General features: G+C 37.3%; 1 protein-coding gene across 3 annotated transcripts; it reads left to right on the forward strand.

The window, feature by feature from the left end:
• The first annotated feature begins 931 nt into the window (after positions 1-931).
• LOC128687657 (solute carrier family 66 member 2) lies at positions 932-21,854 on the forward strand. 3 transcript variants are annotated; one of them, XM_053775235.2, is made up of 5 exons: positions 932-1,561; positions 5,611-5,823; positions 6,776-6,912; positions 10,029-10,245; positions 13,892-21,854. In XM_053775235.2, the coding sequence occupies exons 2-5, from the start codon at positions 5,627-5,629 to the stop codon at positions 14,064-14,066; spliced, it is 726 nt and encodes a 241-aa protein (XP_053631210.1). In that variant the 5' UTR covers positions 932-1,561; positions 5,611-5,626; the 3' UTR covers positions 14,067-21,854. The 3 variants fall into 3 exon arrangements, with proteins under 3 accessions (XP_053631210.1, XP_053631211.1, XP_053631209.1); XM_053775236.2 differs by having other exon boundaries at positions 933-1,126; positions 5,623-5,823; XM_053775234.2 differs by having other exon boundaries at positions 938-1,561; positions 5,623-5,823.
• The last annotated feature ends 2,948 nt before the right edge of the window (positions 21,855-24,802 follow it).

The following is a 24,802-nucleotide window of genomic DNA, read 5'->3' on the forward strand; positions in this document are numbered from 1 at the left end:
TGCCAAAACAAAAGCATTCACATTGCTAAACTCACAAACTAGTATTTAGTCACTTAGCCATAATACCAACTTACCTCATAATTTGTAATATTTTACAATTAAGAATAAAACTAAGTATGCCCGAAATGCCTAGCCATGCTAAGCGTTCTAGTGGTACACTCTGTAATCACAATTTTACTACATGTAAACCAAACAATAACCAAATTTCTGTAAACTCAGCATTGTAATCCTTATAGAGAATAAACTTTGAATTTGAATTTGAATTTGAATGCCCAGCCCTTCTAGGGCAGGGTAGGTGCCTAAGCCAGAGCTTGCATCTCACAAGACTCTCATTCCCATTAGTCCCCTTGTGGCGGGGATGGCAGACCAGAGAGGCCTAGCTTGTGGCTAGGCCTGGGACAGTTGATCCCAAAGATGAGGAGGTACTTGTGCCTCCTCCCGTGGGAGACTTAGGTCTCAGACACTCCCTAGACAGGGAGCCAAGACCGGACCACCACTTGGAAAAGGCCCGGGCCGGGAGAATACCGGTGTATCTCTAATAAATAATAAATACAATTAAGAACAATTTAAAACAATTTACAATACGAATATTACTATTTAGTAATATTATATACAATGAAATTTAAGCATCTAATTCTGAAGTAATGAGTTTATGGCTGAGTAAATCTTAGCACAATATACAGTAATGAAGATGAATTAAGTTTAAGTTGAGTAGTCTTAAATTATTTAGAAGTTTTTATATAGCTTTAGAGTCACTGGTAGGTACTGAGTATGGTTTGTCTGGTTAATTTTGGGTGATGAGGTGATTTCTAAGTAGAGTTTTAAATTGGTTTGTAGGTGGGGGTCCTTTTTATGTTCATTATGGGTTCCACACTGGTGCTGTGTACTCTAGTATGGTTCTTACATAACTGGGAACATATTGTTCCAGTTCCTCTTCCAGTAAAAAAATTTGTTTTATATACAATACCTGAAAAGTTCTTGGAATCATATTTTTCCTGGATTAAAGGCAGAAATGTTTCAGTGTGGCGCAAGTTTTGACGGCCCTTAACAGCCCCAACAAGACCATTGTCACCAGCTGGACCTGACAAGCAGCTGGACCTGACGACCAACTGGACCTGACGACCAGGTGAACCTGACAAGCAGCTGGACCTGACGACCATGTGAACCTGACAGGCAGGTGGACCTGATGAGCAGGTGAACCTGACAAGCAGCTGGACCTGACGATCAGCTTGACAAGCAACTGGACCTGACGACCAGCTGGACCTGATGAGCAGCTGGACATGACGACCAGGTGGACCTGACGAGCAGCTGGACCTGACAACCAGCAGACCTGTCAGCCAGCTGGACCTGACAACCAGTTGGACCTGATGACCAGGTGGACCTGACGACCAGCTGGACTTCACAAGCAGCTGGACCTGACATCCAGCAGACCTTTCAACCAGCTGACCTGACGACCAGCTGACCTATTAACCAGCTGACCTATTAACCAGCTGACCTGTCAACCAGCTGGCCTATTAACCAGCTGGCCTGTCAACTATGTAACGAGAGTTGAAGATCACAGGTATCAGCAATGTTAACATATTTTCTCTATGACCCTTGCAGGTTTAGAGCTTGCTTATAATTGTAATAATTCTTAGCTTATTGTAACTTATCCTCGCCTGGTCAGTCAATTTTCAACTTTTAATCTGAAAATATACTGAATTATACATTTTTTGGGGCAATGTAATGGATTATATAGAGTATTAATAATTTTTTTTTTATTATCACACTGGCCGATTCCCACCAAGACAGGGTGGCCCAAAAAAGAAAAACTTTCACCATCATTCACTCCATCACTGTCTTGCCAGAAGGGTGCTTTACACTACAGTTTTTAAACTGCAACATTAACACCCCTCCTTCAGAGTGCAGGCACTGTACTTCCCATCTCCAGGACTCAAGTCCGGCCTGCCGGTTTCCCTGAACCCCTTCATAAATGTTACTTTGCTCACACTCCAACAGCACGTCAAGTATTAAAAACCATTTGTCTCCATTCACTCCTATCAAACACGCTCACGCATGCCTGCTGGAAGTCCAAGCCCCTCGCACACAAAACCTCCTTTACCCCCTCTCTCCAACCTTTCCTAGGCCGACCCCTACCCCGCCTTCCTTCCACTACAGACTGATACACTCTTGAAGTCATTCTGTTTCGCTCCATTCTCTCTACATGTCCGAACCACCTCAACAACCCTTCCTCAGTCCTCTGGACAACAGTTTTGGTAATCCCGCACCTCCTCCTAACTTCCAAACTACGAATTCTCTGCATTATATTCACACCACACATTGCCCTCAGACATGACATCTCCACTGCCTCCAGCCTTCTCCTTGCTGCAACATTCATCACCCATGCTTCACACCCATATAAGAGCGTTGGTAAAACTATACTCTCATACATTCCCCTCTTTGCCTCCAAGGACAAAGTTCTTTGTCTCCACAGACTCCTAAGTGCACCACTCACTCTTTTCCCCTCATCAATTCTTTGATTCACCTCATCTTTCATAGACCCATCCGCTGACACATCCACTCCCAAATATCTGAATACATTCACCTCCTCCATACTCTCTCCCTCCAATCTGATATTCAATCTATCATCACCTAATCTTTTTGTTATCCTCATAACCTTACTCTTTCCTGTATTCACCTTTAATTTTCTTCTTTTGCACACCCTACCAAATTCATCCACCAATCTCTGCAACTTCTCTTCAGAATCTCCCAAGAGCAGTGTCATCAGCAAAGAGCAGCTGTGACAACTCCCACTTTGTGTGTGATTCTTTATCTTTTAACTCCACGCCTCTTGCCAAGACCCTCGCATTTACTTCTCTTACAACCCCATCTATAAATATATTAAACAACCACGGTGACATCACACATCCTTGTCTAAGGCCTACTTTTACTGGGAAAAAATTTCCTTCTTTCCTACATACTCTAACTTGAGCCTCACTATCCTCGTAAAAACTCTTCACTGCTTTCAGTAACCTACCTCCTACACCATACACTTGCAACATCTGCCACATTGCCCCCCTATCCACCCTGTCATATGCCTTTTCCAAATCCATAAATGCCACAAAGACCTCTTTAGCCTTATCTAAATACTGTTCACTTATATGTTTCACTGTAAACACCTGGTCCACACACCCCCTACCTTTCCTAAAGCCTCCTTGTTCATCTGCTATCCTATTCTCCGTCTTACTCTTAATTTTTTCAATAATAACTCTACCATACACTTTACCAGGTATACTCAGCAGACTTATCCCCCTATAATTTTTGCACTCTCTTTTATCCCCTTTGCCTTTATACAAAGGAACTATGCATGCTCTCTGCCAATCCCTAGGTACCTTACCCTCTTCCATACATTTATTAAATAATTGCACCAACCACTCCAAAACTATATCCCCACCTGCTTTTAACATTTCTATCTTTATCCCATCAATCCCGGCTGCCTTACCCCCTTTCATTTTACCTACTGCCTCACGAACTTCCCCCACACTCACAACTGGCTCTTCCTAACTCCTACAAGATGTTATTCCTCCTTGTCCTATACACGAAATCACAGCTTCCCTATCTTCATCAACATTTAACAATTCCTCAATAATAATAATATAATATCTTTATTTCTACAAGTACATGTACAAATTATACAGACCATAGCTGACATCAATGATATATTACTATATAGAAAGCCCCTTGTTATGCTGAGCATTTGGGGAAAATTAGGTTACTGTCCCAGGATGCGACCCACACCAGTCAACTAACACCCAGGTACCCATTTTACTGATGGGTGAACATCGACAACCTGTGTAAAGAAACACGCCCAATGTTTCTACCCCGCGCTGGGAATCGAATGCAGACCCTCACTGTGTGAAGTGAGAGCTTTAGCTACCAGGCCATGGGGCACTGTGTTATACATACTTTCTGTTATACATACCCTCTGTGTTAACATACTTTCTGTTGTAGATTAATGACTGAGTTCACCTTGTAATAGATGTTAATGTTAGTGTTAGTTTAACACTTTTATTAAAGGCATGTCTTATGTCAGAGTCTTTGTTGTTCGGGCAGTTTGGCTTCGGTATTTCCTTGATGGAGAGGACTTGACATGGCATAAATTGTAGTGGCTTTTTGAATACCCAAACAAGAATATAATTATAATAAAAATAATAAAAGATACAACTTATACAAACCATAGCTGACAATTATTATTACCACCTCCCATTTCCCAGGTGATGTATGTTTGGGTTTAGTGCTTCCCTTTGATTATATTTTACCTTTTATTGCTTGTCATTTGAACTTAAATGGTGCATGTCAATGAATATAAAGTCATTTTATCTGATTTTTGTGGGGTTATCCTGGTGGGTAAATTACTCTATGTATGATAATTGTACTTATGTGTACCTATGCCTAAATTAACTTGCTTGTCTACCAATACAACACTCACTAACATGAAGTTAAATCTGTGGATCATTTTTGCTTCATTAGGTTGGTTTTTAATACAGGTTTCCAATATTATATGCAGATTTGCTTTATGCAGTCTATTATATTGCATTGCATTTCTCTCAGTAATCCCTTCAAGAGAGTTTCCTTGATGCTATTAAGGGGCTTTTGGTCTAGGGAATTGGATCTGTGCTCCATTTCCCTGAATTGAGTCTGAATACCTTCCAACTTTCTCCTCCCCTCAGCCACTGTATTAATTCCTATGGGTTTAGCTCTCCCCCATGATAATTTTCTCAGTAATTAAGTATTCATAACATACATTTACTGTATGCACTCAGTATGGTTCTCAAAATGTATTGAAGATTCATGTTATGTGGAATTAAGTGTTGATAAGTAAGTTTATTCAAGCACAGGTACATATAAATGTAATTATTATACTTAGTTTAACATGTGTGTAAATTACCCACCAGAATAACCCAAAAAAGTCAGATAAAGTGGCTTATTTTCATTGTGGTTCTTGATAGCTTCATCAAACTTAGTACAACTTACATGAAGGTCCAAGTCAGACTGAAATGTCATCACAAGCGCCTCTCTCCTATGTGTGGGTTATTTGAGTACATGAAGCTTAATTCATCCACTGGATAAAACCAGGGACGCCTGTATTTTACATTGTATAATCAGTGAAAACTGGCATACTATAAAAAAAAAATATTTTCCAGGTAAAAGGACACACATGCAACTAATGTGACATTTTATTGTCTCAGTGTTTTGCTCTCCAGGAGCTTTGTCATGATGTTATATTGACAAAGCTCTTGGAGAGTGAAACGTTGCCACAATAAAATGCCACATTACTCGCACTTATGTGCTCTTACCTAACATCACTATTTTTTTTATTAACACATATTGGCCATTTCCCACCAAGGCAGGGTGACCTAAAAAAGAAGAAACACTTTCATCATCATTCACTCCATCACTGTCTTGCCAGAGGCATGCCTACACTACAGTTAAAAAACTGCAACATCAACACCTTCCAGCAGAGTGCAGGCACTGTACTTCCCACCTCCAGGACTCAAGTCTGGCCTGCCGGTTTCCCTTCGTAAATGTTTACCTAACATATTGTTGGTAATTCTACCAACATTATTACAGCATTTTTTTCAGATTGATGATGGCAGAAGACAGCTGGTTGAACACCTTGAAATGGGGACTGAGTGGAACATCGGCCCTGGCTATGATGTTTGGAGGTGTGGTACCATACATCCCTCAGTACCTAGAGATCAAGAGGACGGAAAATCCTGAAGGATTCTCACTATATGTGTGCCTTGTACTTTTAATTGCCAATACTCTAAGAATTTTATTTTGGTAAGCTGTTCTGGAGATTTTTTTGAATGAAACAATTGTACTAGAGAGATGTAAGAAGTATGTCTATATAGTATACAGTACCAGTGGAATAATAACTTTTTTTTTAACACTGGCCATCTCCCACCAATGCAGGTGACCCAAAAAAGAGGAAACGTACTTTTCCTTCATTTTACATTTAGTAATTTATACAGGAGAAAGGGTTACTAGTCCCTTGCTCCTGGCATTTCAGTTGCCTCTTATGACACACACGGCTTATGGAGAAAGAGTTCTTCTCCACTCCACCATGATGATAATAATACAGTGGAACTCTGGTTTTTCTCCAGTCCGGTTATCATACAATTCAGTTTTCGATCACTTTTTTTGGTGAAATTTTCCCTGTTTTCATATATCCCCTCAGAAATCGTCCATACCAGCCTCAACTAGCATTTATTGACTTGTTTTCTCATGGGTCATGTTATACATAGCAGCAATCTCTACAAATTTTTGGTACCATATTTAAATTTACTCTCCATGGGGAAGTAGAAAAGAATTTCTCGTAAGCCATGCATGTCATAGAAGGCGACTAAAATGCTGGGAGCAAGGGGCTGGTAACCCCTTCTGTATAATTAATAAATTTAAAAAGAAACTTTTTTTTCTTTTAGGTCGCCTTGCCTCAGTGGGATATGGCTGGTTCATTGAAAAAAAAATTAAATTTACTAATTTTGAGAGTAAATTTAAGTGAATATGATTGCAATACAAGTGACCATAAGTCAGGGACCGGCAGTGCCTGGATGTTGGTTGACAACTGTTGGTCACAGCCTAAGAAAGATGACATAAGAACTTTAACAGAAATACAGCACAATGTTTGCTTTTCTTGGGTTAATAATACAAATAGTTTTCCATTTCATATAGTGTTCCTCATTGGTGAAAAGATAAGACTTAAAATAGTTAATTTTTTTTTTTTTTTTTTCAGGTTTGGTCACTGGTTCGAGCTGCCATTGCTCTTCCAGAGTATCATCATGAACATTGCTATGGTAATGATCATATCACTGTGTGTCTCTATCCGTAATAGAGGCCAGCTGGTGCATGGAAAGGAGCACGTGTTTACTGGTAAATCTCAACTCCATATTCATTTTATTAATAATAAAACCATATTAAAATAAAGGGCATCCATCACTGCTGTTTTTTGTATCATGACACCATTTAACTATTTTCTTGTATTTATCATTCTTTCCTAACCCTTTCACTGTTGAGACCTCTGATCACACACCTGCTCTCAGTGTCGAAAAACATTTGAAAAAAAAAATTTCTTAACAAAATCTTAAGAATATTTTGCTGATTGTTTTAAAAGAAAAAAAATTGTGATCAATAGTTACCGAGATATAGAGGCGTGAAGTTGACAGAAAGTGAACCACTTACGACAACATTGGCGACTGCCGCTCACTTGGTAATATTATTTTTACTTTTATTCAATTTTTCTTTTCTTTTTTAATATTTTATTCTTTCAAGTAACTTTTGTGGCCTGTGAGACCAATATAATGTATAATGTATATATATCCACCCATTCTATGCAACACAATAACTGCACAAACATTGTTATCATTATATTGTTTACAAAACCTGTTTACACAAACCCATGCTGCCTTCCTCACACCCACACTGCCTTCCCCACCACCCATGCTGAAAATAAGTCAATTTGACTTTTTGGGGTTATCCTAGGTTTTCTACATGTGCTTCTATATATGATAATCTATGTAACTGTATTCGTGTATACCTGAATAAACCTGCACACTGTCTTCCCAACCACCCATGCTGTCTTACCGACCCATGCCATCATCCCCACCATCCATGCTGCCTTCCCCACCCACACCATGATCCCCACCATCCATGCTGTCTTCCCCACCACTCACGCTGCCTTCCCCACACCCACACTGCCTTCCCCACACCCATGCTGCCTTCCCCACACCCACGCTGCCTTCCCCACACCCACGCTGCCTTCCCCACACCCACGCTGCCTTCCCCACACCCATGCTGCCTTCCCCACACCCATGCTACCTTCCCCACACCCTGTGTTCTCCACCACCCACACTGGAAATACGTCACTTTGACTTTTTTGGGTTATCTTAGGTTCTCTACACATGCTGCTATGTATGATAATCTGTGTAACTGTATTTGTGTATACCTGAATAAACTTACTTACACACCATCTTCCCAACCACCCACACCATCTTCTCCACCATCCGTGCTATCTTCCCCACCATCCAAGCTGCCTTCCCCAACACCCAAGCTGCCTTCCCTTTTCACTATCTGTATCTGGTATCCTGGGCATTGCTTTTGGTCACAAACTCCTCAGAACCATGAAATGCATCTTCACTGACACTTCTATCTGTGTTAGAACTATCACTTGGGAAGAGAAGAGTCCCAGATTCGCCAGGGAGTCAGATATTTCTTATCACTAGGCATGCTGAACAAGGACTACTGAAATGGCATTCCCACAATGCACCACCAGCTCCCCAATTTTTTTTTATACTGTGCACACTGACCATGCAGACCCATTCTCTCACATGTAGGCCTACTAGCTTTCTCCTGCTAGATTTGAAGCCACTAGAATTTTGGCGTATTAATACGTCACCAATGCTGGCTTGTAAGCCATACCTATATGGCACCAACAGTGAAAGGGTTAACTAATATCTTGGCGGGACTCCAAATATCCAACATGAATGCAGCCCAAACTATTTTGTATATATTTGGATTTCTTCTTTCTTTCAACACACTGGCTGTATCCCACCGAGGCGGGGTGGCCCAAAAGGAAAAACAAAAGTTTCTCCTTTTACATTTAATAACATATACAGGAGAAGGGGTCACTAGCCCCTTGCTCCTGGCATTTTAGTCGCCTCTTACAACACCCATGGCTTACGGAGGAAGAATTCTGTTCCACTTCCCCATGGGGGTAAGAGGAAATAAACAAGAACAAGAATTAGTAAGAAAATAGAAGAAAACCCAGTGGGGCGTGTAAATATATGCCTGTACATGTATGTGTAGTGTGACCTAAGTGTAAGTAGAAGTAGCAAGACGTACCTGAAACCTTGCGTGTTTGTGAGACAGAAAAATGGACACCAGCAATCCTACCATCATGTAAAACAATTACAGGCTTTCGTTTTACACTCACTTGGCAGGACGGTAGTACCTCCCTGGGCGGTTGCTGTCTACCAACCTACTACCTAGGATATTTGGATTTATCTGACCCAAAGAAATGCCTGAAATATTAAAAAAATTTAGGAATATGGATTCATTTGCAATTTTTAGATTCGGTATTTATTTGGGATATATTTCACTCACTCAAGCGAAGCTGTTTGTCTGACACAGAAGGCGGGGGCCAGGTAAGATAAAATAAGATAAGATTTTCTTCAGATTTTTAACTCCGGAGGATTAGCCACCCAGTGTAACCCAAGAAAGTCAGTGCATCATTGAGGACTGTCTAACTTATTTTCATTGGGGTCCTTAATCTTGTCCCCCAGGATGCAACCCACACCAGTCGACCAACACCCAGGTACCTATTTGCTGCTAGGTGAACAGGAAAACAGGTGTAAGGAAATGCGTTGAAATGTTTCCACCTGCCAGGAATCAAACCCGGGCCCTCCGTGTGTGAAACGGGAGCTTTAACCACCAGGCCACCTGGCCCAGTAGACTGGCCAGCCAGTCAAACCATAAACTGACAGTATCAATGAACTGAAATATGGTAGTCACTCAGCTTTCATCTGCGTTATCACAGAAACGTAGTCTAAGTAAAAATGCTGAATAATCAAATTGTATAAATAAGAAATTTATTTATACAATTGTATATAATAAAATGAAAAAAATACAGTAATTATCAATGCTAATGAATAAACAAAAGGGTTGATGAGGGACTTGAACCATGGTCCATAAATTAACAGTCCTGTCAATTTGACAGGACTATCGATTTACGGACCACAGTTGGAGCCCCTCGTCCACCCTTCTGTTTATTCATTGATGGGAGGGGTGTTGATATGTTGCAGTTTTTTAACTGTAGTGTAGGCATGCCTCTGGCAAGACAGTGATGGAGTGAATGATGATGAAAGTGTTTCTTCTTTTTCGGGTCACTTTGCCTTGGTGGGAAATGGCCAGTGTGTTAATAAAACAAATAAAAAATATTGTTTATTACACCTTAGAATTCATCAGCACTAATGTTTAATTAATATTTTCAGATTTTGACTATGATTATTTTTGGGAATGGACGGATGTTCAGTCATACGTGGAGTTTATGCTGACATTTTCCACGATGGGTTGTCTTCTTATGTATGTCTTCATTGACTCTGCTGTCTTCGTGGAGACTGCTGGCTTCATCTCTGTCCTGACAGAGGCTCTACTTGCTGTTCCACAGTTTTACAAGAATTTTGTTTCAAAATCAACTTTTGGAATGAGGTAATTAAGTTGAATATCTTTTGATATTGGCAGTTTGGAGGGATATGTTGTGTATCTTTATACGTATATGCTTCTAAACTGTTGTATTCTGAACACCTCTGCAAAAGCAGTGATAATGTGTGAGTGTGGTGAAAGTGTTGAATGATGATGAAAGTATTTTCTTTTTGGGGATTTTCTTTCTTTTTTGGGTCACCCTGCCTCGGTGGGAGACAACCAACTTGTTGAAAAAAAAAAAAAAAAAATCTTTTGAATATCTCCATGGGGAAATACAGAAGAATTTTTCCTCCTTAAGCCATGCATGTCGTAAGAGGAGACTAAAATACCAGGAGCAAGGGGCTAGTAATCCCTTCTGTAAAAATTAATAAATTTAAAAAGAGAAACTTTCGTTTTTCTTTTTACGCCACCCTGCATCAGTGGGATACAGCTGGTTTATTGAAAAAAAAGTCTTTTGAATATTTTGTACAGTAGACCATCATTTAACATGGAGGCCTGGTCACAGACTGGGCCGCGGGGGCGTTGACCCCCGGAACTCTCTCCAGGTAAACTCCAGGTCGTTACGTTCCTGAAAACACCGTTAGGTAAAACCATGTTAGATGAACTGAAGAACTTGTAGGAAAAACAAGGTTACATTCCTGGGAGCCCCCAAAAAGCTAGACAACTTTTTGTAGACCAACAGATCTTACAAAAATAAAAGTGAATATGTAATTGTAGTTCATTGTCGTGATGTATTATGTTGTTTTTACTGCTTAACCCTTTCAGGGTCCAAGGCCAAAATCTGAAGTGGTGCCCCAGTGTCCAAGAATTTAAAAAAAAAAAATTATTTTTTCTTGTGAAATGGTAGAGAATCTTTTTGTGAATGTAATAAAACAAAAAGTAAGAAATTTGATGGGAAATTGACGAAATTATGCTCTCGTGAATTTTGATGTGTCAGCGATATTTATGAATCAGCGATTTTGCCGACTTTGACTCCCATTTTAGGCCAATTACATTATTCCAGTCGACCAAATTCTTAGCTATTTCACTAGTATTACTTCTATTCTATCGATTGAGCACAAGAAATCGCCAAGTCAAATGTTTCAACTATAAAATAAAGTGGCCGGAAATTGGTAATTTGGCCAGTTTAACACAAAGTTCAAAATATTTCAATTTCAAAATAGGGTCCAGAATAAACAATGTAGATATTCCTGGCACTAAACTAACATTTCCTCTGTTCATTAGTTACGTTTTGAGGCTTTACAAATAAATTCCATTTTGATTTTTTATTCACATAATGAATTTTTATTCACACCAAAAAATAGAAGATATACTGTTATGCAATATTGTAATAATTGTATAAATATCATCACCACATTTGAGAGTGTATATTAGACCCACCAGCTGGCGTGTATTAGACGTGTGAGGTCGTTTGTTTACTCTTGAACATCAGCAAAAATTTAACATTTCTGCCACTTTGAGCTCAGTTTCAAGCCATTTCTAGTGCTAAAATCAATCAAAATTTTCTCTATTTCTGTAATATGTCTTCCATTCTATCAAATGAGACCAAGAAATCACAAATACAACTATAAAAAACATACGAAAAAACACTGCAAAATCGCTGTTTTAATCGAAAATCACGGTCTCAGTTTTTTTCCTCTCATTATACACAGTGTGCTGCAGGATTTGTTTTATGTGGTGCACACATACCACATAGATGTATTATCTCATATCTAGGCCCAAATTTACCACTCACAGTTTATCAGAGTGAGCTGAGCTCATGACGTAGATCTACGGTTTGGACCCTGAACGTAAAGCCGTAGAGAGTTATGCTGTGGCTCTACTGAGGTGGATGGTAGAGGTTCTGGTACTAAAGTCGATGATTGTACTCGAGTGTGCATAAATTCTGTAATGGGTTTCTGTTCTATTTTACCCAGCAGTACATTACACAACTGACAGTAAGGCATCAGCTGCACTAGACACTGTTTCAAAGTCCTCTTCAGTTAAAAACTCTAACTTTAAGTCAGTCAGTAAGTCAGTCAGTCAATCAAGTAAGTTAGTAAGTCAAGTCAGTAATACAGTCAGTAAGTTAGTCAGCCTTGTTGTGGGTCAGTGCTGACCCACAACAAGGCGGCAGCTTGAGCTGGGGAAATTTTTTCCGCGCTCACAAACGGAACCGTGTAAAGTTAAAGTTAATTTTACAAAGTGTTGTATAAAATCGTGCTGCAATTTTTCAGTTGTGCCATAACCAAATCGTGCCAAATAAATTTGTGTTAAATGACGGGCTACTGTACATTATTTTAAAAACTTATGCCCTTTTTTTTTTTCAGTAGGGCAAAGAATTAGGGTCAACTTATTTAAAGGTAATACATTTTCAAAGGGTTGAAATCTGTGAACTTTATTCCCTTCACTAAAGGACATAACCTTAGTATAGAAGGCTCACAAAAATGTTATAACACAATTGCAAACAAACCATGGAATGGGTCGGCCAAGTGGACTATACACTGACCTGGAGTTTTAGGACTCGCTTGCCATGGTTTCAATATCCACTCACCTTGTGATTTAGAAAGTACAGGTGATCCTTGACTTATGATGAGGATGCTTTGCGATGATCCCGTCATAAGTTGAAAATATCTTAAGTCGAATATGAATATGATATGCTAAATAAATAAGTAAATAAATAACTACTGTTACTGAATAAGTAAATAAATAAATAATTACTGTAACTAACTTAATACATACCAGCATTGAAAAGTAAATAAATGAATACAGGTTTATCCTATCAATAAATGTACAGTACAGTGCAAAAAGAAAAGCTTTACAGATTTATTGCACCATTGTAAAGTTGAAATTGTAAGTCGAACCAGTTACATCTGTATAGAGGAGTATTGCAGTAGGTGTGTTGACTGTGTCAGAGTTTTTTTCTCTCAAAGTAACACATGCAGACTTGCTGTGATTTCTTAACTAAAACTAATTTGCTGCACTGATTGGGTTATTCTCTTCTCTTCCTCTCTCCTAACTCCCCACTTGTCATCTTTCACTATAACCTCACTCACCTTATGCCATGTAACACCAGATGAACAATGCGGGTTTATATTTTTTTATTACATTATAAAAAACAAAGTTAAAAGTCATGTTCAAATATTTATTTACAAAAATTAATTGCTGACATAAGTAAGGAACAAAGTAGGCATAATATTCACCTACACAGCAGGCTTCTTCAGTCAGATACAGTAGCAGCAGGTGTAGTAGTGAAATGAAGATGATATAATCAGTCTATCAACCTTGGAGAAATAGTATTTGAGGTGGTCAGTCCCTCATCCTGGAGAAGAGTTCAGTTCCATGGAGCTGAACTCTTCTCCAGGCTGAGGGACTGACCACCTGAAATACTATTTCTCCAAGGTTAATGGACTGATTACATCAACTTCATTTCACTACTTCACTTGGTGCTACTGCATTTGACTGAAGAAGCCTGCTGTGTAGGCAAAGCATTTCATCAGTAAAGATACCCAACTGAGCACATGTGGCATTAATGTTGGACCTCATATGGCTCTCACCAACAGCCTAGCTGATCAGACTGTAGTCGCACTGACCCTTAGAACACACTTCAGGTAGACTCCAGGTAGACAAAACAAAAATAATTGTTTAATGAGTGTAATACTGGTCATTGCAGCAGACAGATGGTGCTCATGTGGTTGATGGGTGACACATTCAAGACGGTCTACTTCTGGCTACGCTCAGCACCCCTACAGTTCTTCATCTGTGGTTGTCTACAGATTTGTATCGACATAGCAGTTCTGGGACAGTGCTTTGTGTATAGGAAGAAAAACTCACATTTAATTAACTGATCATATATTTTAGAAGACTTAAATTGCAGATAAATTTCATTAATGTAATTTAACTTGAGTAAGGAAAAAGAAGACAAAATGTTATTTTAGCTATCAAATATTTTACTTTATACAATAATGCTGTTACACTTGTCTATATTGCTTTATTTTGTAAATTAAAGCAATTATATTTGTTATCTTGTTTTACATAAATAGTAACATGGTACTCTATTTACAAAAGTAATTTCCTGTCTTTTGTTTAGCTGTAAGACAGAATGTGATGGTTATATTGTTGCACGTGCAATATATAGTTATAAGAATGTTGCAACTCGGTGGATATTAGCTCTTGCTGGTAGAGCTCTTTTGACTGACTTTCCTCCTCCTCCCCCCATTAAATATTAAAGAGAATATTTCTTGAAAATTGGGAGCAAGTGGTTAGTAACTCCTCCTCCTGTATAAATTACTAAATTTAGGTCACCCTATCTTGGTGGTATATGGCTGGTCTGTTGAGAAAAAAAATCTTGAAAATTACGATAAGCCTGACTGATAAATATATATCTCCAAGATATTGTTACATGGCATTTTAGCGACATTATTTTAATTCATATTGGTTGTACAGAACAGTTGAACCCCAAAGTTTGTGAGTTTTGCAATCAATTCTCAAACATTGCTTATGCAGCTGCTTTTTTTTTTTTTTTTTTTTTTTTTTTTTTTTTTTTTTTTTTTTTTTTTTTTTTTTTTTTTTTTTTTACTGAAAAGCATAGCTTAATATCCTCACCTATTTGTGCATTTTTTACAGTGCCTTTTATATTTGGCCCCTGTCATAAAATATGCTCGATGGCTCTCCCATACCCATATCTCTTTTATTTATTACAGTTCTTTCATATGAGAGCCAATATTAACCAGATTTGATCAATATTTAAAGAGAGATGATCTCTGAAACAATGTATGTACAGACAGACTCTGACATTACTCACAAATTTCAGGAAGGTTATATACACACGAAGGTATGCATCAAAGTGTATATATATACACACAGAGTTGTATCCCTATTTTAGGTATTAAAGTACCTTTGATGGTTGTGAAGAGGTTATATACAGTAGTTGATGGGTTTTAAACCAAATAAACCATTGATTCACAATTTTTTTGGTTCACCTATGTTGTATGTTCACAAAGATATACATACTGTGTACAGTACATATAGTATAGATATATATTGCATATACATACAGTATAGATGTATATACAGCTTCTCCTCACTTAGTGACATACTCGTTTACCAACCACTCGGACTTATGACCAGCTCTCCAACCAGTATGCTGATTTCCCCTATTCTGCTTATTACAGTATATGGTACACTACTCTATAAACATTTAAAAATATACTAGAAATGTCATAAATAGTGCAAAGGTGACATTAAAACAATGTCACCTTTGACAAAAACTCACTACCATATAGTATGATCCTCGCTTAACGACCAGCTCACTTACTGACCTACTCTTAAGAATGGAACCCCATCATTAAGTGAGGAGAGGCTGCACAGTAGTCCCCCTGTATCCACAGGGGATATGTTCCAAGACCTACATTGGATACCCGAAGCCGTAGATAGTAGCAAACCCTTTATATGTCGTTTTCCTTTACTTACATACCTATGATAAAGTTTAATTGCTAAATTACACACAGTAAGTTGAGAATCAGCCCATTTTCACTCATGGGAAGCACTTTACGGTTTCTCTTAGGCTTTGAAGAACTGTCACCATTACTAGTTTTGCACTTTGGGGCCTTAATAAGCAAAATTTAGGGTTATTTTCAGTTCATGGTAAACCGTGGATAACTGTATCTGTGGATATGGGGGGTCTTACTGTACATTGTACAATGTACATACAGTATAGATATACAGTACACTATTTTAGTCTGATATATTTTTTAATATGTTACTGAACAGGAATTTTGACCTGTAAGGACAGTCTCAAATTTTTATCCATCAAACTGTAGCTGTTTTGGTTGTCTCCCCCTTCCTTCTTTCCCCAGTCCTTACCCAACTACCCACTTCCCAAGGAAACCTGTGAAATATCTTTATGCAAATTCTAGATTAATTTACTGAAGTTTATATGTTTTAATATTAGCAGAGTTAAGTGCTAGGCTTTGATGCAAAAATTTCCATATAAAAAACCTGGCATATGAAAAATTGGTATATGCAGAAGTGACTGTCTGTATACTCTCATATACAACACATCTTTACAAATGTAAAATGTGTTGTATATTGTGTCATGTATTGGTTTTAGGAGTTTTTGTGATAAAAATTTTGTCTGCATTGTCATACAAAAGTATAGTGGACCCCCGACTTACGATATTAATTCGTTCCAGAAGGCTGTTCGGGTGCTGTTACCGAACAAATTTGCTCCCATAAGGAATATTGTAAATTAGATTAGTCCGTTTCAGACCCCCAAAAATACACTTACAAAAGCACTTACAAAAATACACTTGCATAATTGTTCTAGTTGGGAGCTGATCGTAAGTTGGGGGTCCACTGTATTTGGCTCATATAACACAGGGTTTTTTACTTAAGTTTTGGGAAAAAAATGGCTTTATACAACAGAAAATAGTATGATTATATTTGTGTTTTCCTTAGGAGGAGCGAAGAGGCAGGTTTTAACCCTTAAACTGTCCAAACGTAGATCTACGTTCACTCGTGTAGTGCTCTGAACGTAGATCTACTTTTTTTTTAAATTTTGAAGCATGTGATATGAAACATAGATCTATGTTCAGCGCTATGCAAGTGAACGTAGATCTACATTTGGACAGTTTAAGGGTTAAGATGAGCCAAAATTCAAAATGACCTTTAAAGCAGAAAACTTTAGCATTTTAAATCAAGAGCTTTATTATTGTATTGGTTTAATGGAGGAAGATGAAGACATTGTGGATGAACATTTAGAGAAGAAAAAGGAGTTTTTGATGCAAATTAAAGTTGAATAAGGTTTAGATACAATTTAAAGTTGAAAGAGTTTTAGATTAGTAAGTTTATCAGGTATACACAAATACAGTTACATAGATTATCATACATAGCAGCATATGTGTAGAGAACCTAGGATAACCCAAAAATTCAGAGTGACTTATTTCCATTGGGGCCCTTCCAGATGAAGGATGAAGGAGTTGTAGACTCAGTTTAAATTTGAAGGAGTTTTAAATTCAATTTAATGATGAAAGAGTTTTAGATGCAATTTAGAAATGAAGGAGTTTTAGATGCAGTTTAAAAGTGGAGGAGTTTTAGATGTAATTGAAAAAAGAAGGAGCTTTAAATGCAATTTAAATATGAAGGAGTTTTAGATGCAGTTTAAATATGAAGGAGTTTTAGATGCAGTTTAAAGATTAAGGAGTTTTAGATGCAGTTTAAGGATGAAGGAGTTTTAGATGCAGTTTAAAGGTGGAGGAGAAGTTTTAGACACAATTTAAGAAGAAGAAGTCTTAGATGCACATTTTAAAAACTGTTAGTGCCTTGTTTAGTAAATTAAGGAACCATGCCTTACATATTTATTAAATGTTGTGTGTGTTGTATTAGAATATAATTTCTTTTATATATAAATTTTCCCTTGATTAACATTATTTTTCTTGGTGAATAATGCTTCAGGTAAAATAATGTAAACTTACAAATAATGAACAAAGTATGTTTTTTATGTTTAGGTAGAATGTTCTGTGTTGTATATAAGGAGAACATTGTGCTTTATGGGGTAAATGACATGTATTCCAAGCAAGCTTATTATTGTGACAATGTTTTTCTTTGTCAGTGTCAAAGATTTATTTCCACATAATACATTGTACAGTGATGGGTGATATTTGATTGTACATGCAGAGCATTTTGGGCGAGTTTAAGCCTAACTTAAAGATTACAATGGGAATAATTAGTATTTACTTATATATAAGGAGATTAAAGTATAGGAACAACATATTTAGGCATTACAAAGAGAACAAACAAGCAGACCATTATTTCTTTAAAGCATAAGAAATGATAAAGCTCTACACAAGGCGAAATGTTACAATGCTCTGACTTTGATATGTCTTATACACCATCTTATTGGCATCTTGCACTTCCACATTGTACTATATCTTGGTACATTGTATAAACACTTTTCAATCAGAGGAAATGTAACCCACATGGAGACAACTATAGAAAGAATAGTTATAAGTACAGTGGACCCCCGCATAACGATTACCTCCGAATGCGACCAATTATGTAAGTGTATTTATATAAGTGTGTTTGTACGTGTATGTTTGGGGGTCTGAAATGGACTAATCTACTTCACAATATTCCTTATGGGAACAAATTCGGTCAGTACTGGCACCTGAACATACTTCTGGAGTGAAAAAATATCGTTAACCGGGGGTCCACTGTATACTTAAGCCTTTAATTGAGGTTTCCTTCAGCAGATCTGATGGAGAGAACTTCAGATAGAAGTTAAAATATACAAACAATCTTCCTGTTTTGATCTTCATGTGTGTAGAGTTTACTCTTCAGTTATTCTCTATATTACCTGAGGAGTAAGACACATGTCCAACAGTTGGGTATCTTTATTGTTTGAAATGCTTCACTTATCCAGTAGGTTTTATCAATACAGAGGAGAATGTACAGGCATACCTTACTAATGCACCAGGTTAAGTTCCAGACTGCTGACATAAAGCTAATCACAGCCATTTTTTCACTTGCTAGTGTATATAAAAGCCTAAAAACATGTTTACATTATCATTTATTAAGTGGACAATAGCACTAGGCCTAAAAAAAATGATGCAAAAGTAAAAAAAAAAAAATGAAAATTTCACCAATGTAATTATCCGTGTTGAAAATCTGGCACATCCTTATTCCCTTTGTCCTCCCTGAAGGTGCCATATAATCTGGTAAAGAACAAAAAGGCACAATACTATGACTGGAACAATACACAAATAACCCGCACATAGGAGAAAGAAGCTTATGATGATGTTTCAGTCTGACTTGGACCATTTACAATGTGAGTTTGTAAATGGTCCATGTTGGACCAAAACATTGTCATAAGCTTCTATTTCATATAATCTGGTATATGTTGTAATAAATGCTATTCAAAATGTGGTAATAGGTAGCCATAATGACAATATTGCACTTGTCATTATCGCTACAAATAAGCTGCAACATTATATAGTCCTTTTATCCTAAATAAATGACTACACCCTAGCACAGTGCTGTGTAAGTGACACAAGGTTAACACTTTTTTTATATACTAACAGTAATAGCCCACTCAAACAGATCATGACAAAATTTGAGTTGATTTGATTTAAAATTGTACAGGCACTTTTGATGTGTGATGGATCATTTTTAGAGCACTGGAGGTGTTGGAATGTAGAGCATGGTGAAGAGAGAGATTGTGGTGCATAGTAACAAGAGGGTAGTTGTGGGCCACTCTTGTGTTGCTTAATAGTGGAAGATTGTGGACTATTCTTGTGTTGCTTATTAGTGGAAGGCTATGGGCTATTCTTGTGTTGCTTAGCAACTGAGAGTAGCGACTTCCCAGGCTTGTGGTATGGCAGACTACCTTCCCCATTCCAGTAAATCAGTAAATATGCTGCAAGTTCTTACTCTCACATTTATTAACCTAAGATAGCAATAGATCATGCTAGAAATGTAATAGCTGCTGCTAACAACACCATAGAAATGAATGAGAAAACATTGCATAAGTTAGTATCACTGCAAATTATGATTTCAGAGTCACATTCTCAAAGAAAGTGTTGCATATTATACATTATATGTATGTTTCAGTATTATTGTAGTGAAGATTAGATTAGGAAAGACACTCCAGTTACTCATGTTTAATGCATCATTAGACACACAAGAAAAATTAAAGAAAGATCAATACATATACGTACTGTATTTGGTGGTAAGATAAGATTTTGTTTGGATTTATAACCTCACAGGGTTAGCCACCCAGGATAACCCAAGAAAGGCAGTGCGTCATCGAGGACTGTCTGTCTTGAACATTAAAATGGTATAAAATACCGACAGGTTGTTAAGTAAGACACATATGCAACAGTTAGGTATCTTTATTTCGAAACGTTTCGCCTACACAGTAGGCTTCTTCAGTCGAGTACAGAAAAGTTGATAGAAGCAGAAAATACTGGAAGACGATGTAATCAGTCCATCACCCTTAAAGTTTTGAGGTGGTCAGTCCCTCAGTCTGGAGAAGAGCATTGTTCCATAGTATGATGATCCATAGGGTGATGGACTGATTACATCGTCTTCCAGTATTTTCTGCTTCTATCAACTTTTCTGTACTCGACTGAAGAAGCCTACTGTGTAGGCGAAACGTTTCGAAATAAAGATACCTAACTGTTGCATATGTGTCTTACTTAACGACTGTCTGTCTTATTTCCTTTGGGGTCCTCAGACTTGTCCCCCAGGATGTGACTGACACCAGTCAACTAACACCCAGGTACCTACTTGCTGCTTGGTGAACAGAACAACAGGTGTAAGGAAACGCGCCGAAATGTTTCTACCCCACCGGGAATCAAACCTGGGCCCTCCATGTGTGAGGTGAGAGCTTTGCCAGCCAGGCCATGGAGTCACTTTATCCCTAGAAATGGTCAAAGTTCTACTGATGCTCATGTTGGATACATGATAACCCACTCACTAGAGCTTTTAATTATTTAACCAAAGCCTTTAGCCTGCTTACCAGTCCACCACATAAACAAATATCAAATAGATGAAAGCGAGGTGCTGAAGTATTAGTTGTGAAGAACATGATTTAATGTTGGTCAGTATACTTAACAATAGTCTGCTGGACCTACTGCAGTGCTTCTTTTAGGAATGGTGAAGTATAAATGTATATGGACCAAAATTAATGCAGTAATTTAGATATACATCTATTAATATACATTAGGATAGACTATATCACACTATACACTAGGATGTACAAGATCAAAATGTACAGTAGACCTAGCTGGAGAAGTACAATTAATTTATTATAGAAACAAAGGTTTGCACAAAATTCATCAACACTGTTTTCATCATAGTAGTGATTTATGGTTGCAGAGGAAGTTCCTTATGTTGCTGATATATGATTAAATTTTCATAAGTTTAATTAAAGTACAATAGAACACGACATATGGGTCATGTTTGACTTGAATCAAATGTGTCCATTTCTTTTTTTAGCACATAAGCCATTTCCCACTGAGGCAGGGTAACCCAAGAAGGAAGAAACACTCATCATCACTCACTCCATCACTGTCTTGCCAGAGGTGTGCCATACTACAGTTAAACAACCGCAATATATCCCCATCCATCCTTCAGAGTGTAGACACTGTACTTTCCTCCTTCATGACTCAAGTAAAACATAAACAAGTTATGACACTCATTGAAATTTATTTTGTTATCTCATGATGACATAACTATGACAAGAAAATCAAATTGTGTGTTAGGAGTCAGTGAATACCACTCTAGAAAACTTACCCCATTACAGAGGTGCTAAGAGGCAGGCGAAGACCTCTTGAAACTACACTCCCATTCCTTATATTAAACCAGATTTACCTCCAATTTCCTAAGTGTTATATAATGTACTTACAACTTTAATAGTCCTCAAATAATAGTAATAATAATAATATAGTAATACAGTAATAATGATAGTAGAAGAGGAAGGAGGACAGGTGCTGTAAGGTCATCATCATTATCATAATTTGTCACCTCAAGAAATGTCTTAATACAATACAATACAATTTTTATTTCTTTATGTAGTACAAATATTGTAGTTTACATGTAATAAATCATTGCTAGGCACAAAAGAAAGCCACTAATTATGCAGTTTTATTTTGGGCACACTAATCCTAATGCTTCAATGGTACTTTAGATTTAGACATAGACTATTAAGTAGGATTTCTTATGCAACTAACTACAATGATACGTACAATAAGAAAGTTTGCCAATGAACAAATGGTACACTTTTAAAAGTATGACTTATTATTTTGCACTGATTCAGTATTCTTCAGTTTTGTGGAGTGACTAAATACAGACAGTGAAGATAGAACAAGTTACTGTCTTACAGTAGAAATAAAATGGGACAAGATGTGTAATCAATTTTCTATGGGAGTTGAAAGAAGACTGGAAGAGGAACAGGGACAGAGTTGGATGACTGGAAGAACAGGGACAGAGTTGGATGACTGGAAGAACAGGGACAGAGTTGGGTGACTGGAAGAACAGGGACAGAATTGGATGAGCTGGTTTTGTTTGACATAGCTGATAGTTGGTTCACTTATGTTAGGGAGTTGAGGCACTTTTTAACAATAGCTCTGTATCGATTAGTAGACAGGGGACCTTTCAGTGCCTCAGGCAATGAATTCCAGATCTTAGGGTCTTTTATGCAAATTGAGTTTTTGCACAGGTTGAGTTGGACACTGGGGATGTCAAAAAGGGTTTTGTGTCATGTGTTATGCCTGTATGTTTTGTTGCAGCTGTCAAGGAAAAGTTTCAGAGAAGTGTGTATATTTGAAGAGAATAACCCTTATATATATATAGTTGGCACAGTACTGTAGTATGAGTTCACATTTTGTATATTAAGTAAGTTCAAGCTTTTGAAAAGTGGGGAGTGTGTTGTCTGGCAATAGAGTTTGTGATAGTCCACACAGTGGCTTATTGTTGGATTAATGAGGTAAATCCCCAGGCACAATACCATAGGTGAGATAAGGGTAGATTAGAGAGTGGTAAAATGTAAGTAGTGTTGTTTGAGGTACAAAATAATGTATCCTGTTGAGGATACCTATTGTTTTGAAGACCTTGGGTGAAGTCCTGAAGGCTCCTTGATCAATGGAGTTGTACCTACCTTTTACTTCCTTGCATTAAACCTGGTTACTTCCCATTCCCCGGGTACTGTATGACTCCTGCAAGATCGGCACTTCCCCTTAATAATAATAATAATAATAATCTTTATTTCTACAGGTACATGATACAACTTATATAGACCATAGCTGACATCAGTGACATACTATATAGAAAGCCCCTGGTTATGCAGAGCATTTCCCACAACTTAGGATGAGCTTGTCCCCCAGGATGCAACTCACACCAGTTGACTAACACACAGGCACATACTTGCTGCTAGGTGAACAGGGGCAGCAGGCGTAAGGAAATATACCCAATGTTTCAACCTGTACTGGGAATTAAACCGTGGACACTCAATAGAGGAAGTGATGGTGGAGAACGTCATGATCACGGCCCACCCTCAAACATTGCCCTGCTCCCTGGGGCACCTTGTGCAGAAACATGGATTTCATGCCTCAAAACATGTTAGAGTGCTAGAAAGATAATGACAAAAGAAATTATAATTAGAACAGTGTATACACTGTTTATGGTGCTGTACAACCCACACAGATTTGATACATTTTCATAAGCACGTGCCATCACCATATTATAAATGCCCCTCACACAATTTCAAAGAAATTACTGAAGTCTAGTATACTAAAAAAAAATTTACAGTCTTTCATGGATATTTCAACATACTGTGCATTTTTTTGAAAAGCCCCAGTTATACACAGCATTTTTCATGGCCTGAAAATGAAACCTAAAACTATCTAACACTACTACAGCAAACCCCTTATTTTATGTGAATAATAAGGTGGGTAGTTGGTGATCAGTAATGTCTGTCTGTTGATTCTGACTCGGTTGGCTCAATGGATTTGTTTCATACATTTCCAAAGTTTGTTAAATCGAGGTTCATTAACTTGAAGGATTTCTGTACAACTTAATTGTAAGTTAGAAACTTTTTATTTGATAATAGTTTATGTTCAGAAGATTGGTATGATTTAATGTATGAAATATTTAAAGGTTGTATATTGCACTGTTTGCTGCTACTATTAGTCGCAGGAAATTCACCAATATCCGAATTAAAAAATAAAATTTAAGTTATAAATTACCTCATTGCTGGCTTGTAAATTTTGTAAATGTTATTTATACATGAATAACTTGCAAGAAGATAATATCTTGGAATCTCATTAATTTACAGCTGTAAATTTTGTTTCCAGAAATATTTTTTCAATAGGTCATTTTATATATACAGTGGTACCTCGAATTTCGGTCATAATTCATTCCAGAAGGTTGTTCGAGTGCCATTACCGAACGAATTTGTTCCCATAAGGAACAATGTAAATTAGATTAGTCTGTTTCAGACCCCCAAAAATACATTTACAAAAGCACTTACAAAAATACGCTTGTTTGAATTGTATTTTTGTAAGTGCTTACAAAAGCACTTAACAAAAATACAATTGTTTGAGTTGGGAGCTCTTCGAAATTCAAGGCACCACTGTGTGTGTGTATGTATGTATGTGTGTGTATATATATACATGTGTATATATATATATATATATATATATATACACATGTATATATATACACACACATACATACACACACACACACACACTTTTGGCTGTAGCGTTTTAAGGTACCAAAAAATTGTTTTTAATTATTGCACAGCAGTGCATAAATAAAATTGTTGAAGAGAAATTCATATATGTATGTTTGTTTTGAATTACATGTACATATTATTATTATTATTATTATTATTATTATTATTGAGATCTATTATGAAGTTATTGTAAAAGGTTTTATTTCTAATAACAGTAAACTCTATAATAAATAAGTAGTAAACCTAGTGAGGTCATACAGTGATATATTACATGAAGCACTAAACTCGTAAGGATCATTCACTTTAGGAAGGAGCGGGAGGTCAGTCCTGGGGTGCTTGTGGTGACAG

Source organism: Cherax quadricarinatus, chromosome 11 (assembly GCF_038502225.1).
Source record: "Cherax quadricarinatus isolate ZL_2023a chromosome 11, ASM3850222v1, whole genome shotgun sequence".
Classification (NCBI taxonomy): Eukaryota; Metazoa; Arthropoda; class Malacostraca; order Decapoda; family Parastacidae; genus Cherax; species Cherax quadricarinatus.

Bases quoted from the DNA above. Each gene is read 5' to 3' on its own strand.
- LOC128687657 (XM_053775235.2), top strand. From the start codon at position 5,627: ATGATGGCAGAAGACAGCTGGTTGAACACCTTGAAATGGGGACTGAGT. The intron at 6,913-10,028 runs GTAAATCTCAAC...TAATATTTTCAG, and splicing joins AAAGGAGCACGTGTTTACTG to ATTTTGACTATGATTATTTT. The intron at 10,246-13,891 runs GTAATTAAGTTG...TGGTCATTGCAG, and splicing joins AAATCAACTTTTGGAATGAG to CAGACAGATGGTGCTCATGT.